This window comes from Girardinichthys multiradiatus, chromosome 14 (assembly GCF_021462225.1).
Source record: "Girardinichthys multiradiatus isolate DD_20200921_A chromosome 14, DD_fGirMul_XY1, whole genome shotgun sequence".
In the NCBI taxonomy this organism is placed as follows: Eukaryota; Metazoa; Chordata; class Actinopteri; order Cyprinodontiformes; family Goodeidae; genus Girardinichthys; species Girardinichthys multiradiatus.
The window spans coordinates 27,256,664-27,275,145 of record NC_061807.1 but is presented as its reverse complement, the minus strand read 5'-3'; the positions used below and the strand labels follow the sequence as shown (position 1 = coordinate 27,275,145).

At 40.4% G+C, this 18,482-nt stretch overlaps 1 protein-coding gene across 1 annotated transcript in view; it reads right to left on the bottom strand.

Moving 5' to 3' along the window:
* si:ch73-335l21.1 (insulin receptor substrate 1-B) overlaps positions 1–18,482 on the bottom strand; it is an 84,358-nt gene that overhangs the window by 41,657 nt on the left and 24,219 nt on the right. Inside the window, exon 2 of the mRNA XM_047385985.1 lies at positions 893–1,194. Within this exon, the coding sequence (XP_047241941.1) occupies positions 893–1,194 (302 nt within the window). The remainder of the gene's footprint in view (positions 1–892; positions 1,195–18,482) is intronic.

Genomic DNA, 18,482 nt, shown 5'->3' with positions numbered 1-18,482 from the left:
CTTATGTCTATTAAAACAGCAGCTTTACAATTTAAACTCTTCTAAATTATGCACCTATGTTGGGAAAAAGTTACATACTTCTATTTATTTCATGGCACGGGGTTTCTAACTAATAGTTTTATATTCAGATGAGTTCATGCTTTCTCTGTTTCACTCTTTACAGTCACTGCTTTTGAATGGAAATGTAATTTCTAAATCCTCTACCTACAGAGTATTTTTCCTAACACCTCACCTTCATTCTGAACCAAAACAGAAAAACTGTTTGGATTTAAAGCATGTCGCCATAGCAACACATGTTAACCTTGTCGGTGAACAGATATTCTCTGGCTATAGATTTTAAATGTTGGGTTCAGCATTGTCTTTGCAAAGTGAGTAAAGTCCAAGTTAAGGGCGAAACCCACCTTGGAGTGGAGTTAGCTGCGCTCAGGTCAAACTTGAAATACCATTTTCAGTGTGCAAGTCCTTAGTCTCCCACTAGGGAGAGGGTGCACTACGTAGCTCATAGATCATTATCCCGAAGCAATCAGTTGCACTGGGACATCTAATATTTACTCATTTAAAAACTAGTTCATATAGCAAATGGGTTAACATTGCACAGTGCAAAAATACATTTATTTCTTTAACGCGATTTTCCCCTGCAATTAATTAGTCAAAATTAACGCCTCGAAGCCCTAAACAAAAACTAAACTGAAATCATAAAAAAAATTTGCAATTTATATAATTCACTTAATTAAAAATGTCAATTAAAAAAATCGATAAATAAGCTTGATTTACAGTGCAGAGTGTTTGAGCTTGAATACTGTTTCTTCTTTTGTTGTTCATCGCTTCTATAGGGTTGTGCAACTGGAGAATGTTGAAACCTAACACACACAACTCTAAATTACACGCTCACCTGCATCCAAAACTCGCCAGGGCCCGTCACAGCAGACCGTCCCACCTCGATGAAGAAAAAGTTTTCTGAATGTCCGCAGCGCCTGACGTTCATCAGCTGAAGCACCACAGCGGCCGCGTCGGAGTTCAACTTCACAAAGTTGACCGTCTTGTCGGTAAGGCAAAGGCGATAGATGCCCACCAGGTTCTTGGCCTGACCCAGGCCTTTGGGCCACACCTTCACCTGCCAAACTTCTTTGAACGCAGGTCCCGGATTTGGCGCTCCGTAGTCCTCTGAAGCCGCGCAGTCATTGGGATTTTTACCTTTAAAGACAGAACAGATACATGAAAAGCTTTTAGGAGTGAAAAGTAAGACACAGCACAGAAGGAACTCAAAGAATCAGTTTGACCTCCATGTGGGTATTATAATTTACAAGATCTAGCCACCACTATTAACCTGCTTGTGGAAGGCAAGAGGCTTTTATTATGCTTTTGAATACAATTTAAATCAGATTTGAGCACAAAACCAGCATGTATCAGCTTGTGCCTGCAGGGCTCATATCTGAGATCCCATTTGTCAGGAACACTGGCATCCCAACACCCTCACACCCAGAGCCAGTGTGGAAAAACTAAACAGTCGACAATTGAAGCTTTGCAGAAAAACGATGGCTGATAGAGAAAAGCAGCAATTAAGGGAAAAACTTCAGCAAACCATCATGGAAAAATGCCTCTTAAGTAAATCTTCTTTGAAACTAAAGTAAACAATGCAAACTGATGATGCGCTCAAACAAAATTTCCTCTATGAAGCTCCATTTGCAGCTGAAGCAATGTCTTTGCAAACAGCTTTGCAAACAGCTGCAGCAGTACAGAGAGTCCAAGCTCCGTTTGCTTTGTTCAAACTGTTTATTTAACAAATGCTGGGGACTTTTCAGACAGCGTATTTATTATTTTAATGCATATTTTGTGTTTAAAGTCACTGTGTTGTTCAGATTTTTGAGGCATGTGGTTTTTATCCCCAGAAAGTACCTTCACTCTTGTCATGCCACAGGACTCATGTAGCACAGGTTTATGTTTAAGCTCAATTACTTCCACCCACAAAAGAAGAAAACATCTGTCTACCAGAAAGCATTTTAGCAATAAACAACAACAAAAAAAAATTATGTGACTCATGTTTTAGATGGATTAGGTAACTCCCTAATAAAATATCTCTGAACATGACCGCTATTCTTCAGTGTCCCCCAATTCCTGGTTTATGTTCCTCGACATAATATGTCTGAGCATGATATCATCCTACAGCATAAATCAACGTCAAGACCTCAAGAGAAAAACCTCCTGAAAAATGCTCACCTGCTTACTTCACTAGAAGAGGATGTTCTTGGTTTACTCATGCTGAACATGTCTTTTTAGTCTAGCACATCTGGCAAATTAAAACCTTGATGGGAAAAGTGTTTTCTTGACCGTTAAATCAGTAAAGATTCATTTAGAATTATGGTGTAAAGAAAGTACACCCTTGTTTTAATGTCAGCACATAACTCTCAGCAGTGGTCTTCTGTTGTATCAATTTTGGGTCCACCGTGCTTCAAAGGTCCAGTTGCTGGGAAACAAGCCCAAATCATTGCCCGTCCACCACCTTGCTTGACAGGTTGTATGCTGTTGGGTTTTCTCCAAACACAGCATACAAACCAGGTGAAATCTGTGCAAACATGAGTCGTGCTATCATTTTGGTAACCCATTCAAACAAGCCATCCTTTTTAATTTTTTCTCTAATTGTTCTGTCTTGAAGTTTAAAATACTAACTTAGGCCTGCAGGTTCTGAGATGCAGCTCCTCCCTCCACAAATTGGACTTTCATGGACATCTTTCTTCTAGCTTATAGCTCTATTGGGGGTTATGGGTTGGGTCGGGATTTTTGCACACAGTCTGACCGTTACATAAATTTGCTAGGACGTTTACTCCTGGTAAGACTGGCAACTCAGAGGTATTTTGGACTTGTGAATAATCTTTCTCACTGTAGTAAGTTGGACTTCAGGTTGTTTAGAAATGGCCTTATTACTCTTCCCAGATTATTTGGCAGCCACAGTTGCTTCTCTAAGATCATTGCTGATGTTTTCGCACCTTGGCATGCCATTAACACACACCACTATGCTCCAGAGCAGCAAAGCTTTTATAGAGGTATAAATCCAATGGAAGCAGCAAGGGTGTGCTTAGTTTTTCACACTTTTTTACACTTTTTGGTGTAAAACATAATGCTAATGTGGAATCTGGTGTGCTTTTGTGGACAGGAGGTTTAGAACCTGCTAAAGACCACATAATTAAACCCTGTAATTAAAAGAGGATGTAACAATGTAGCAATGGAGTAATAACTAATGTTAATCAGAGAGTAGCTTAATCACACCATTACAAATCCAAGCTTCTGTGTCTGAATGCGTTTGCTTCTACTTACTGCTGCAAATCTTGCAATGAAAGCCGTATGCAAACTAGAAGCTCCGCATACACTGTGGTCGCCATGCAAGACGAGCTTCTGTCACGACAAACATTTTCCCAAAACCCCGATCCACACCCCAAAAAAACTTGCAACAATAAAAGTGACAGGTCTGAAGTGTCCCGCTGCGTCTTCTTTCAGTTCGCTCCCCCAAAAATGGGAGACTGCACATCGAACTTGAAATAGGCCAAGAATAGATGTTTTGTTGAGAGCCAGAGCTGTGGGTTGGTAGCTTTGTGTGTGTGTGTGTGTGTGTGTGTGCGTGTGTGCGTGCGGAGGCACTCCCCCCTGCAACGGATGACTCACTCAAGGCCATGCATGGCAGTTTCATGTGCTGCTTGTCGCTCTGTTTTGCTTCCTTGACATGAGATTTACAACAGGAAGAGGATACTTGAGGACCCTTTAGTGTGGAAATAAGAGATTCTAGGAGACTGCAAAGAGATATTAGAAGAACAAGGGGGAGCAGCTGTGGCTCTAGAAAAGATTTAATCAGAAAATGTAATTTTCTACCCAACTGCTCTTTCAGAATTTGATGCATAATATTGCTTTAGAAGTAAATTTCAGTTTTGCAAAGTCAATGTAGTTTATCCAGAGTCAGGTCCCTTGAGGAACTTTAAGAGGTCTTTCAAGGCTCTTTCAGTGACTGATGCACCTCTGCCAAACATCACAACCATTTGCTCATGGTTACATAACACTGGTATTGCTCCAACATACAGCAGCATAAATTATACATTGCCCCCTCCTGACTTTAGGGCTGTTTTTTTTTATTTTTCACCAACCAGCAGAAGTCAGTAGAGAAACGAGCCCATTTGAATTTTACATTCACGTTATCAGCAGGTCAACCTCCGTGCAGAACGACACCACCCCTATAAAACACAACGAGCCCTCAGAAAACAGAGATTGAGGTAATGACAGATGCCGGAAGCGTACGAAAACTAAACACACCTGCAGGTCGATGGAGGATCTGATGATAAGGCCTTGCCGGTTGTATAAGGGCAAGAACTTTCAGCCAACTTTGATGTAACCTTGAGGAAGCCTTGAGATTTAACATCGCGTTCCTCCTCCTCCTTTAATAAGCTAAAAACAACCCACACTGGCTCTTTCACGCACCAGATGTTTACTTTTATTTCAGCATGAATTTTGTAGATGTACGTGCGGCTTGCAAGTGGCCTCCCACTGGGCCAACACTGGCGTCTATTCATGGTCATTTATATGCCATGCTTGAGCCGGGTCCCTTAAAACTGTGGACTGTGGATAAAGAACCCGTGATCTCAACTGGTTAGCCCAGCTGAGTTTATATGATCAGGGCCAAAAGCTTTAAGATGGACAGAAATATGTTTTGTACAGACTTTATTGGTCCTGCGATCATAGTAAAATCATCCATCCATCCATCCATCAGTAGATCCATACAGCTACATTTGTGTCTGTTAATCCATCCACCTGAGTGGGTTTCTGCAGATTCCATATTCAAAGATGACCAGTATAGTAATACATACAATAAAAATAAAAATTTAAACCGCCATGAGAAAAAGGGTTAAATAAGTAACTCAGGGATCAGAAAAATCAATTGTGCAACAATTTCTTTGCTGACCTTCGTAAATCCTGGAGGCAGACGCAAGGGAAAATGACTTTCAATGTTGGTGCAGATCTCTACCTCTTCCTTTAAAACTAAGTTCGGCTTTGGCAGTGTGCACTACTCTGGTTGGATTTAAGTCATTAGAGAGATGAATGGGACTGTTAAGGGAATATTAGGGGTGCTGTACTTACCCCTGAGGCTGACAAAAAGCCTGCTAAGACACCGTCAGCGTGTCTCGGAGTGACAGGCTAATTACTGTTGAGGTTATCATGCAAATCCTCAGGAAGTTGGTCTCCTGAAGTCTCTTGACAGGAATCAGGAAGTCTTTTTTTAAGCCGTCTTTGCACCACTACCCTAAATCATTAAGTTTTGCATTTCTATAAAAAGAACAGTTAAGATTTGCAAGAGAACACATTTAAATGCTTCCATTTTTATGGGAACACTTCTTTTTAGTTGGTTAATGCTGCCTGTAAATGAAGGAAAACTACTCTGGCACTTACTAGGCTCTGTTTCATGTTTCTGACCTCACTGCTCCAACATGCAGAGCTGTGCTATAAGGCCACAACAAAACAGTGCTGAAACATCCGAGTCCTAAACCGTCGTTCTTGACCCCCCTCTGAGCTACTGTTCCCCCATTAACACTGCAGAGCCAACGCCCCAGCAGAGCCTGCTGCTAACTGTGGGAGAGCGGGGAGCTTACCAGGCAGTGAAATTTGTTTAATCTGTGCCTGACCATTTAACCCTTTCCTCAAAAACTCATCTACTTCGGTGCGCTATTCATCCATCTTCAGCTCCTGATCTGAGCCAAAACCTCAGCACACAACCTCTCCTCAACATCACCATCTGCCTTTGTGCGATCTCACCTGTGGTCCCTGTTGGTCGTGAAGTGCAACCAACATTCAGCACATGAAATGATCAGTGGCGCAGACGAGATGAGGTTTGTCGTTTCATCAGCCTCCACATAAAAGTTAAAGGCTGGTCTGGTGCTGAATTAGTAAAATTGATACTAAACAAGGAAGCAAAGTCACGGAGAACGTGAAGATCTAAGATCAAATTCCAAAATAAAGTAGCAAAGATGCAAAAACCAACTCCCTTTGGGCTTCCTCTGGTGTTTCAGAACACACCAGTTGGTCAGCTTCGTCTCGACAATCCTGCCTGCTTACAAATTGGATATGAAAGATCATTCTTCAGTTGATGACTCAGAGGCCCAAATGCAGTGGGTCAACTTCCACCCCCAAATCCAGCTGTTCTGTGAAGGCCTCAGAGGGTTGATAGAGGCCATTAGTGAACAAATGGCATCATGAAGACCAAGGAACACAGCAAACAGGTCAGGGAGAAAGTTGTGGAGAAGTTTGAAGCAGGGCTAGATTTTAAAAAAGTATACTAAGCTTTTGATATCTTACAGAGCACTTTCCAATCCATCATCTGAAAATGGAAAAGAGTGTAGCACAACTTCAACCCTACCAGGACATGGCCATCCACCTAAACTGACAGGCCAGGCAAGGAAAGCATTAATTAGAGAAGCAGCCAAGAAGCCCATGGTTGTGTGTGGTGGAAAACTAACGTTGCACATTACCCTGAACTGACCATCCCCCGAACAGCAAAACACGGTGGTGGCAGCATCATGCTGTGGTAATGCTTTTCTTCAGCAGGAACAGGGAAGCTGGTCATAGCTGATGGGTGGAGCTAAATGTAGGGCAATACTGACAATAAGAAAACCTGTTGGGGGCAGCAGAAAGCTTGAGATCTGGAGCAGAGGTTTTCCTTCCAGCAGTACAATCACCCCAAACAAACAGCCAGGGCTATAATGTGATGGTTTAACTCAAAGCACGTTCATGTGTTAGACTGGCCAAGTCAAAGTTCAGACCTAAATTTAATTTAGGTCTGAACCTAACAATTTATTTATTTATTGGGGAGTGGTGGCCTAGTGAGAGAATTTAAGTGCACCCTTTCATCAAACTTTTTGACAGGTGGGCGGGACTTCCGGTGAGGGCGGGACTTCCGGTGGGGGCCATGTGGGCGCCATGTGGTTGCCATGTGGGCAGGAGGTCACGTGGTCAAGCAGGGGGTGTGTCCAAGGGGCGTATCAGTGGATGTTGATTGGTTGTCGTCATTAGGGGCGATACCTTAAATGAGTCAATTAAAACACACAGGGGTGTGTTTAAGGGTGTTATTAATAATCTGTATGTTTTTTCAGGCGTTAATACATCTAAAAAACAAAAAAAAAAGAGATGCATCCTTTTATATTTTAAAGGTATAATCAACTTAATGTTGACCTATCACATGAAATCCTAATAAAGGAACTGTGTAACCTGACAGAATTGTAAGTTAATTTTGCTTTACAGCAGGACCTATTTGTTGAATATATGAGCCAGTCTAAATCCGTTCAAAATAGAAAAGACCTAAAAAAGTCTTGCTTAGCAGGACCTATTGTTGAATATATGAGCCAGTCTAAATCCGTTCAAAATAGAAAAGACCTAAAAAAGTAAATAAAAAATTGTGCTTCACTACATCGATGGAACGAGGAAAAACCTTCAGCTTCTGCGTCAACATACTGGAAAAGCAGCTGAAAATAGGTAAGACGAATATCAGATTAACAGAAAAAAAAAAAAAGAACATCAGTATACTGTTTCCAAGTTACAAATTGACTAGCAATGATGTGTTTGTTTTTTAATCATGAGAGACTCCATTTTAGGAAAAAGGAATGATAATTTTAGTTACCTGTAGCTTTTCTAAAAAACATTTTACTTTTTCATCTTAGAGTTACAGGGGGTTACAACTGTTAGGGGCAATGTCAGGAAGGGGCAGTTACGTCTGTTTCTTAGATAACATATCACCTTTGAACTCAAGAAGGGTTTTGGTCTTAAAAACATAGGCAGCTGAAATAGGTAAGACGAATATCAGATTAACAGAAAAAAAAAAAAGAACATCAGTATACTGTTTCCAAGTTACAAATTGACTAGCAATGATGTGTTTGTTTTTGAATCATGAGAGACTCCATTTTAGGAAAAAGGAATGATAATTTTAGTTACCTGTAGCTTTTCTAAAACATTTTACTTTTTCATCTTAGAGTTACAGGGTTACAGTTATTCTATATCCAACTGTTAGGGGCGATGTCAGGAAGGGGCAGTTACGTCTGTTTCTTAGATAACATATCACCTTTGAACTCAAGAAGGGTTTTGGTCTTAAAAACATAGTCTTTGCAGTTGAGATAACACTGTCATGTTCTGGTATAAATACTGTGTGTAAATGTTGGGGCTCTGTTTCATTGGTTAACCTCAGTGTCAGGGTCTTCAAATGCTGAATGTCTTTGAACCATAACACTTGTTACATTGAAAAAATACCAGTACTGACAAGAAAAAATGTCGGTAAATATTTCAGGAAACCCGGAAATTGTGGCTTCTTCTTCTGATAATTCACAAAAGCACAATGACATCTTAAAACGTAAGTAAGTAAGTAAGTATCATTAAATGCATGTGAATGTTCTCAAATTTTGTTTATATATATTGTTTATATATATATATATATATATATATATATATATATATATATATATTTGTTTCTTTGTCATAGAACCCACCGCTGATGACCTTGATGATTTCATCTTGACACAATCAGATTATGGTAAGTAAATGTTAAATGCAATAAATATATATATATATATATATATATATATTATAGTTAACCCTTGACAATGTTTCAATTTATAGATTTGATGAGAGAGGTAAACCCGAATGATCAAGTTGGAGGGTTCAGCGGCTGGAATCCACACTCCAAATTAAGAAGGCGAATTATTTCCAAACAAGAAAAACTCCCAACTACATCTGAACTTTCTTCTAACACAGAAATTACGACAGATTCTTTGAATACTCCTCCGCCAATTATCATCATTTCCCCTGAAGACACACCGGATAAGTTACCGGCACCTCCAGAAAGTAAGTCCTAAGAACTAACTGTTTTTCTTTGAGAGTGAATGTATTTTATTTATGTGTTATTAGAGACTTTTGTTTTAAACCTCAGATAAAACTGTTTACAGATTCGACTGAGAGCTCTGTGGAAGACATAGTTGTCGAGCAGGAGCAAGGTAAGGAAATAAAAATTAAATAAAAACAATATATATATATATGTATTTTAAGCATAGTTCAATAAAAATGTCATATAAACCTGTTTACAGATACATCCAAAGATGCCACATTAAATCCGCCCACCAGAAGGTCGCTTTTCAAAGATCAAGACAGCTTTCAGCAGAACGGCACAGTTTCAGTCCAACAAGAAGTGAAATCTGGAGGTTTTACCGCAAAGAATCGGAGTAAGATTAAAAAAAAACTTGTGTATTTTAAAAACTATTTTCGTTTTATTTATGAACGCTGTGCTGCGCAGCGTAAGATAACTTTTTATTGTCTTCTGTTTTTACAGAATATTTAACCCCGGCCAAAAGACAGCGACTCTTTGCGCTACAAACCAGAGCAACGCTAGTGAGTGGTTTAATGAACGGTACGTTTTAATTCATACATACATACTGAATTAATTTTAATTCCCCTTTTTTTTTTTTTCTTTTTTTTTTTTTTAGCTTTAATGTGATTATTTCAATATATATATATATATATATATATTTATTATCTATTTATTTATTTTTTGTTCATTCTCCTTACAGAGGTAACGTTGATGGTAGGACAGATTGGTCACAGAAACGGACAACGCAGGAAGACAGTCTCTACAGCCTCACGGAATCTTCGTAATAAGGCCTCATCGTTAACGCTTCTGGCTGCATGTCAGATTCTGTTAAAGAAGCATTTTGGTGACATCAAGGTGATTTTAAACTGAACTGATCACTGTGTTTTTTTTTTTTTTTTTTGTTTTTTGTTTTTTCTGTAGGTTAGTTTTTTTTTTTTTTTTCGTTTCTTATGTTCATAGAAAATGGATAACCGAATCAGACTTGCCCTGGATGAAATAAGAAATTTAGTTAATGAACTTAACGAAATTCCCGTTAATGCAGAAGAAAATAGCACACCGTCTCCACACAGCATTGAGCAAAATGATCCACCTGACACTCATCATAACCCCTCTACGACACACTCCGCAGATCATCACGGGGGTCATTTCAATACGGGAGTAGCGGTTAGTTCTGATCAAGTAATCAGACTTGCCCTGGATGAAATAAGAAATTTAGTTAATGAACTTAACGAAATCCCCGTTAATGCATCTCCTGATACAGTGAAAATTTAATAATGACATCAGCACGGTGACGTTTTAAACGTAATCAATCAGGCTCTTTCCGATTTGAACAGCATGATCCACCTGACACTCATCAGAATCCTTCTACGTCACACTCCGCAGATCATCACGGGGGTAATTTCAATACGGGAGTAGCGGTTAGTTCTGATCAAATAGAGCGAGATCCTCCAGCTGTGGTTGAACGTGAACATTTTAATAACCATGAAATAAGGAGACCTTTTACCATACCGCCGCCCTGTCCAAGTAACGTTCCAGATTTAGCAGCATTCTATACAGACATCATGCGTATTATAATTGAATTAGCCGACGCTGCGAGATCGTTAACCAGACGTAACGACGTTGTGCAGCTGGAATTAGTGGGTGAAAATCTCAATCGTCACATCACATTTACTGTTACAGATGATGGAAATATGATCCTGCCTGCTTTCGAAAACTTCCTCGACGATTTAGTACAATCGAATGCAAATATACCTGTAGATAATAACATGGAATTTGTTCTTCAGGTTGTTAATGACCCAGCAGGAGGTTCTAAGCGTAAAGCTGCAGGAACGTTAGACTGTGAACTGTTTAATAAGAAAATGCGTCATTTGTATATTATAAACAATACCGGTAATCAGTTATGTTTTGCAATCAGCCTCGCACACGTCTCTGATCCTGAGCTCACGGATCACCGTGCTGTAGAACTGGGGAGGAGATGGCAGCATCAGGCAGGCCTTGACGAGCAAACAGCAGTTACTTTTAGTGATATTGGTAAATTTGAAACCATTCTGAAGAGAAAAATTGTAGTGTTTCACAGAACCACGGGCTCTACTGCTCTGTGTAAATTTGAGACCAGTTTCCCCGATCGTTCAAACCCTCTGTTTTTGCTGTTATTTCAAGGTCATTACTATGGGATAAAAAATCTCAAAGGTTTTATGGGGTGCAGATATATTTGTAATTACTGTTACGCCAGCTATCAGAATGCCAATACACACCATTGTGAAGGTTATTGTCCAGTGTGTCGAACATATAAATGTATGCAAGAGATTAGCAATCCTGTAAGCTGTGCAGGCTGTCAAAGAATCTGTCGTAATTCTTCATGTTTCAGCAGACACAGGGAACCGCGCATCAGAAATAGTGCTGAAAGGCCTATCAGTGACTGTGAGTTGGTAAAACTGTGTAAAGTATGCAAACGGATATACGTTATTCCAATCAGTAAACCGAATAAACCACACGTGTGTAATGTAAAATGCAGTATTTGCGGTGAAAATGTACCCCCCAGCCTAGACATTACATGCGATGATCATAAATGTTACATTCTGCCTTGCAGTGCAATTAATCAGCTTGATGATAAACTGATTTTTTATGATTTCGAATGCCTCGTCAATGAGAGCGGCGTGCATACCCCCTTTCTGGTCTGTGCTAAAACGTTGAAAGGTGATGAATGGTACGCTTATGGACTGAATTGCACCCAAAAATTTCTCCTGCATTTCAGGAGGCCAATGTACAAAGGTTACACCTTAATAGCGCACAATGCGCGGGGGTACGATGGTTACCTGATTCTCACAGCAATGCTGCAGTTAGGCATTAAACCACATATCGTCATGGTAGGGAGTAAAGTTCTCTGTTTAACCGACCCTGATTACAGGTTAAAATACATTGATAGCCTGTCCTTCATGTGCATGAAGCTTAGTGCCATGCCGAAAGCGTTAGGCTTTACCGATCAAAGCAAGGGTTTTTTTCCCCACCTATTTTCCTCTGAACAACATCTCCAGTATGTAGGGGCTTTTCCTCCTCCATCCTGCTACGCTGTAGAACGCATGAGTCTTCAAGAACAACAGGTGTTTAGCAGCTGGTACAGAGAAGCGAGCAAAGAGGTCTTTGACTTTAAGAAAGAAGCAATTCGTTATTGTAAAAATGACGATGAAATTCTTTTTCAAGGATGCTTAAAATTCAGAGACGAGTTCTTTAAGGAGACAAGTGTGGATCCGTTTAAAAGTATCACAATAGCATCAGCCTGCATGAAGGTTTTTGTAACCAATTTCCTTCCTCCTCAAACCTTAGCCATTCCATCACCTCTGGACTACAGACGTAGCAGTAAAACGTTCTCCAGCGCGTCCATTCAATGGCTCGGCTGGATTGCAGACAGCAGAGCCATATTTATCGAGCATGCATTAAATAGGGGTGAAAAGAAAATCGGTCCATATTCAGTGGATGGGTATGCAGAGATTAACGGTGTCAAAGTTGCGTTTGAATTTTATGGCTGTTTTTTCCACGGCTGTAAAAAGTGTTACATGCCTCATGACAAGTGTCCGTTGAGAGGGGTCGCATTTGAACAGTTTTATGCAGCCACTGTTGAGAGAAGCAAGGTGTTACAAACTGTGTACGGCCTTCGTCTCGAAGTCATATGGGAGCATGAGTGGATTGAAATGAAAAAATCAGACCAGGGGTGATCAGCTTTCTTGAGAAAGTTAATGCACCCGAACCGCTATCCCCCCGGGATGCGCTGTATGGTGGACGCACCTGTCCTATGAAGTTGAGGTACACAGCGGAACCGGATGAAACTGTACACTATGTGGATTACACATCTCTGTACCCTTATGTAAACGCCAACTGCGTTTTTCCCCTCGGACACCCCACCATCATTTACAAAGATTTTGATGACCCCAGCAGCTACTTCGGTATAATCAAAGCTGTGGTCTACCCACCACGTAACCTGTTGTTCCCTGTTTTACCTTACAGAACATCCCAAGGTAAACTTGTGTTCACTCTCTGCCGCTCATGCGCTGAATTAAATAACCAGTCAGGTCCCTGCATGCATAATGATCAAGAAAGAGCTCTGACGGGAGTTTGGGTGACTGTAGAATTCTGTAAAGCTTTGGAGTGTGGTTATCGTCTTGCTAAAATCACAGAGGTGTGGCATTTTGAAAAGAGAAGTGATACAATCTTTAAAGGTTACATTCATTGCTTTTTAAAGGGTAAGCAGGAGGCTTCAGGCTATCCGTCTGAAGCAGTGGATCAGGAGAGTAAGTCAAAGTATATAAGCGACTACAAACTGCATCAGGGCATCCAATTAGACCCTGAGAAAATCGAGATGAATCCTGCCAAAAGGCAGGTTGCAAAATTGTGTTTAAACAGTTTTTGGGGGAAATTTGCGCAAAGAAGTGATCTGTCTCAGACCACAGTCATCACTAACCCTGAAGACTTTTTCAGCTTCATGTTCTCGAGTAAATACAGGGTTAACTATTTTCATTTTTTCAACCCTGAAATGTGTGTAGTGCAGTGGAATTTCAATAAACGTGTCATATATCCACCAAGTAAGACAAATAATGTGTTTATAGCAGCATTCACCACCGCTTATGCACGTTTAAAACTTCTCAGCAGCATGGAGAAGTTACAGGACAGATTGATTTATATTGACACGGACAGTTTGATTTATGTGACAAAAAGTGGTGAAACTCCTCTGGAATTGGGGAATTATCTGGGTGATCTTACTGACGAGTTAGATGGTGACAGCATTTCGGAGTTTGCATCGACAGGACCCAAGAGTTATGCATACCAGACCAAAAACCGTAAAAATGTAATGATACGTGCTAAAGGCATCACTCAGACGCATGAATGCAGCGAGAGGGTCAATTTTGACAGCATCAAAGGGCTGGTCGAGGGCTACTTACAGGGGTCAAGTGAGGGTGTCATTGAAATCCCTCAGCACACGATCAGGAGGGATAAAAAGAGATTCCGTTTGACAAACGCGACATTTCTTAAAAGTTTCGACTGGTGTATGATAAGAGACGTCTTTTTTCTGACGGGACAACTCTGCCTTTCGGTTATTAGAGTTGAAGAAGAAATAAAATAAAAAGTCACATGGATTTACAGGAGATTGATTTTGATCCTAGATTTAGAGTCCCTTTCTCATGTATGATATTTGGACCCAGCGGCTGCGGGAAAACTTTCTTTGTAAAAAGTATTTTACAAAACTGTAATCATGTCATGGATATTGTTCCAGAAAATATTGTATGGATTTACACATCTTTTCAACCCATGTATGCTGAATTGCAGAAGATGAATAAAAATATTACCTTTGTGGAAGGATTGCCTCATTCTTTTGAAGATGAAAACCTGTTTCCTCCTGATCAGAATCATTTGATCATTCTAGACGATGTTATTGCTCAAGCCTCAGATGATGAAAACGTGATGAAGGTCTTTACCCAGTTTCGTCACCATCGTAATATGAGTGTTATGATGTTGACTCAGAATGTATTTCATCAGGGAAAGTTCAGTCGCACTATTAGTTTGAACTGTAATTATATGGTGTTGTTTAAGAACCCGAGAGATAAACTCCAGCTGAATATACTGGCCCGCCAAATGTTTCCATCTCAAAAGGGTCTCTTCTTGGAGAGTTTTGAAGACGCAACGAGAGAAGCTCATGGATATTTAATCATCGATTTTACGCCTACCTGCCCAGAACATTTCAGACTGAGAACGGGGATACTTCCTCAGCAGTGGCCTGCTGTGTACGTACCCAGAACAAAGTAAGTCATCATGTCAGCGCGTATAAAAAGGAATTTACCATTATTCAGAGCTTTGTACCAGGCCTGTCCACAGAAACGTAAAGATATTCTCGCACACTGCTCTCCCGACTTTATTCAGGCTCTGTGCGAGATTGCACTGAATATCCTAAAAGGTAACATTAAACTATCACCCTCTCAACACCGACAATTGAAGAAACAAAGAAATATCATCAGATTGTTGGGTGATAAAAGAACCGGGATAAAAACTAAACAGTTGGCTCTCAAAAAGCAACGAGGTGGTTTTATTCTGCCCATCTTAACGGCTCTTGCACCCTTGATCGGTGATCTAGTGGGTGGAATCATCAGGAGATAATGTCTCTCAGAACATCGCAGAAGATGTTTCTCATTTCCCCTCATCAATTCAAGCGTCTGACCCAGTCAGACACGTCCATCAGACAGACGGCGGAGGAGAATTTGGATGCTGAAATGAGAGCGATATTAAACGAGCCGGGTTTGACTTCTTATGAAAAAATCAAGAGATACGATGCTCTTCTCCAGAGGTATCTGACTTTACTTAAGCAAGGTGTCAAAGAAGAAAAACAGCGGGTCAGTTTAACGCTGCAGCGTGACACAGAGGTTCCTGAACATGAGCGGTCCCAAGAAAAACAAGGCCCAGGGCAGGACGAGGCCCCTAAGGATCAGGTTCTTACGGAAGTACTGAAAAGCCTTCCTAAACACAATCGTAAAAATGCCGAGTACATTTTGAAGAAATTATCCGAAAGAAGTGAGAGTTGGACTTCGCGAGGTGAATTTGTATTTAACGGAAATATTATAAAGGGGTCCCACATGATTGATTTGTTGAAAAATCTCATGCTTCCGTTTAAAAAATCTGGAGCATCACAAACCCGAGGATGGTCTGACTTTCTACACACCTTGTCAGAGGTAAACATCCCTATATCTTCAGTCATTAACCCTTATGCTCGTGAAGAATATAGACGTTTCAAAACAGAGGGTACATCGATTGAAAATGGGGGTACACCACCCAGCGTTAAGCAGAGAAGAAAGAGAAGAAGAAGGCAGATAACTCATTCTCCCCACTGGTCGAGATCTGAGCTGGAAGATCCAAAAAATGCTGATGGGAGATCAAAAAAGTCTCTTCGTAAGACGACACTACCACCCCGATGGATTACATTTTCACCATAAACCGTTATAAGAAAATGAAACATGTAGCCTATTTCTTTTATTCAATAAAATATTTATTGATTATATTTTTCAAGTCTAACTTCGTTCTCTACTTCACACACTAACATATGATATCATTACACAAATATTAAATCATAAGAAAAAAAAAAAACAAACAATGAAAAAAAATAAGACATTTTAAATTCCATAACAATCCAGAAACATCTCCAAAGAGCATGTTCCGTGAGTATAAAATGTACAACTTTGATTAATGACACATTTCTGATATTTTTTCACAAAGTTAGATACCATTAAATCATTCTTAATCACATCTCCGGTGTATTTCGACAACACTTGCTGCATTGATAATCCGCACGCTCTATGACATAGATAAAAAATGCAATGGTGACCGCACACAGTGGACAGAGTGTTTTGAAGCTGATTATTATGATACAATATTTTTGAGGATCTGTCTTCTAAAAATGTTACGATGCTTGACGGATAGAACTCGAAATCCGGAGAGAATCCATAAGAGTCAAAAAAGCTGGATTGACCATTCTCATCCAATGTCAGAGCTAGCCAGTGTTCCCCCCGGCATGTGTGAAGGATGTGTATTCACGATAAAGTAGGCCGGCCCTGGGAATTTGTCAGCTAGCAGCGGCAGCTGGTCGCACGGCCACACACCGCAAAACAAATCTCCCAGCAGATGACGCATCAGGCTCTCAATTTCATGATTATTCATGCCTGATTAGATTAATAATAATCCACCAGCACACGCCTCTTTGAATCAATCTCTAAAATAGAATCATAACAAGCGTAGATGATCAGCGTGGTGGTATATGGCAACGGGTTTCTGAAGCGCATTTCCAATCTTAAATTCCCACTGGAAACTGGAGATAGAGCATCTGTGTCCTCACCCGGGTTAAGATTAAATGTGAATAGAGAGTATCCTTGATTAAATTCCTGACGTGATATACTCAGTGGAAGATCTTTTAGATGTCGTCCTGTAGCTGTAAACAAGTTGTAATCATGAGACAAAAGGCATCGTTGGCTCTTGTAAGTTTAATTTTAAGGTCAACAGAGTTTAAAAGAAGTCTCTCGCAGAAAATATGTCGGCATGCAGGGGGCCTAGGAGATGTACCTCCCTGGAATTTGCCGTAAAGCCTGCTCTGCTGTTAAGACCTTGGTTAGGGCCGTTAGTTGTAACAATAGAGTTCAGAGCACCTGCAGTGTCTTTATAAAAAAGACCAGAGCTAAACTGGGTTTTTAAAGAATCCTCAGAAAAGTTTAACAATGTCTCAATCATGGCTCTATATGGATGTGTAGCGCTGGATTGTGAAATCATTCGATCTCCGAGAGTGACGTCACACTGACTGAAGATGGTGTTTAACGGGTAGTTGATGAGCCCTACAGGTGCATCATCTGGCTGGTTTGTTCCATTCTCGTTAGTAATTTTCACTCTGAGATGCAACAGCGTATCGTTGAGATCCAGATACTTTTCTCTGTCTCCCGGAATGAAAAACTCGATCGGCTTTAACCGTCCTTAAACGATCACCAGGGGGTCTTGTTCTGGGTCTTTTGGATAAAACCATAATTCCTGAACCTTCTTGACCGTCGGTGTGTGTAGAACCACTCATTTTACTCATGGCTCTACCGATGACATCCGAAGCGATATTTGATGCAGCCGTTTTAAGATGGGGTTTTGCAATTGCAAATCCTTTTTTAACCAGAGGGGATACGAAGCGGAATAATTTTGAAAATAATGATCCAATTCCGCGTCCGTACATGACTGGGGCCCCATAAAACGCTGGCAGATTACCACCTGATTGACTTACATAGTAATTTACAAAGCGATTTGGATCACGTCTCAGACTGTGCCATGTTCTCTCTTGCCTGCTTGATGCAGTGTTGAATGACCAGCGTAATATGAATGATAACCAATCAGTCTTAGAGGTTATATACATATCTCTGGAATAGTTTATACAAATAAAATTTATCTCAGGCTACGTTGGGATATCACTGGTCTGAAGTGTAGTTTTATGACGGTCTTTCCATAGACGAAATTTACAGGAACGTTTTGGTCCGATTTAATTTCTATATTGATATTTTCAATGTCTTCTGGAGACTGGAAGGTAGTGGGCGGGGTTAAACGTCTGAGTAATCATATCACTGAATTTGCCTTGTACTTTGACGGTCCGCAGTAAAGGTGCAAAAGTGTCGCCTACTATTTGTGGGGTGACCACGTCGCTGTAACAGTATAGGTGATAGAAACCAGCCTTTATATCAGCCGGAAAAGGAGCCAGTTTTGGTTCAGATACATAAATCCATTCCCCTGGTTTCACGCCCATCATATAAGCTAGAGTGCTGAAGAAGCGTATTTCATACGGACTATTTGCTTGAAATGCAAATCTCTTTTGAACTTTGCTGAATTTAATGCGTAAACCCGATTTCAATTTTTTGAAAAACATTTCCATCTCTGTCTCGAGTTGAACAACGTTGTTATAGTAGCCACTTCTGATCCTTTGCGTATTGATCTCCACATCACCAACCTTCCTCCATTCAAAGTAGGCATCATAATCCGGTAAATTATGCCATGTATGAGGGTATGAAATCTCGGCTAATGCAACCATCCATTGGCCTTCTAAATC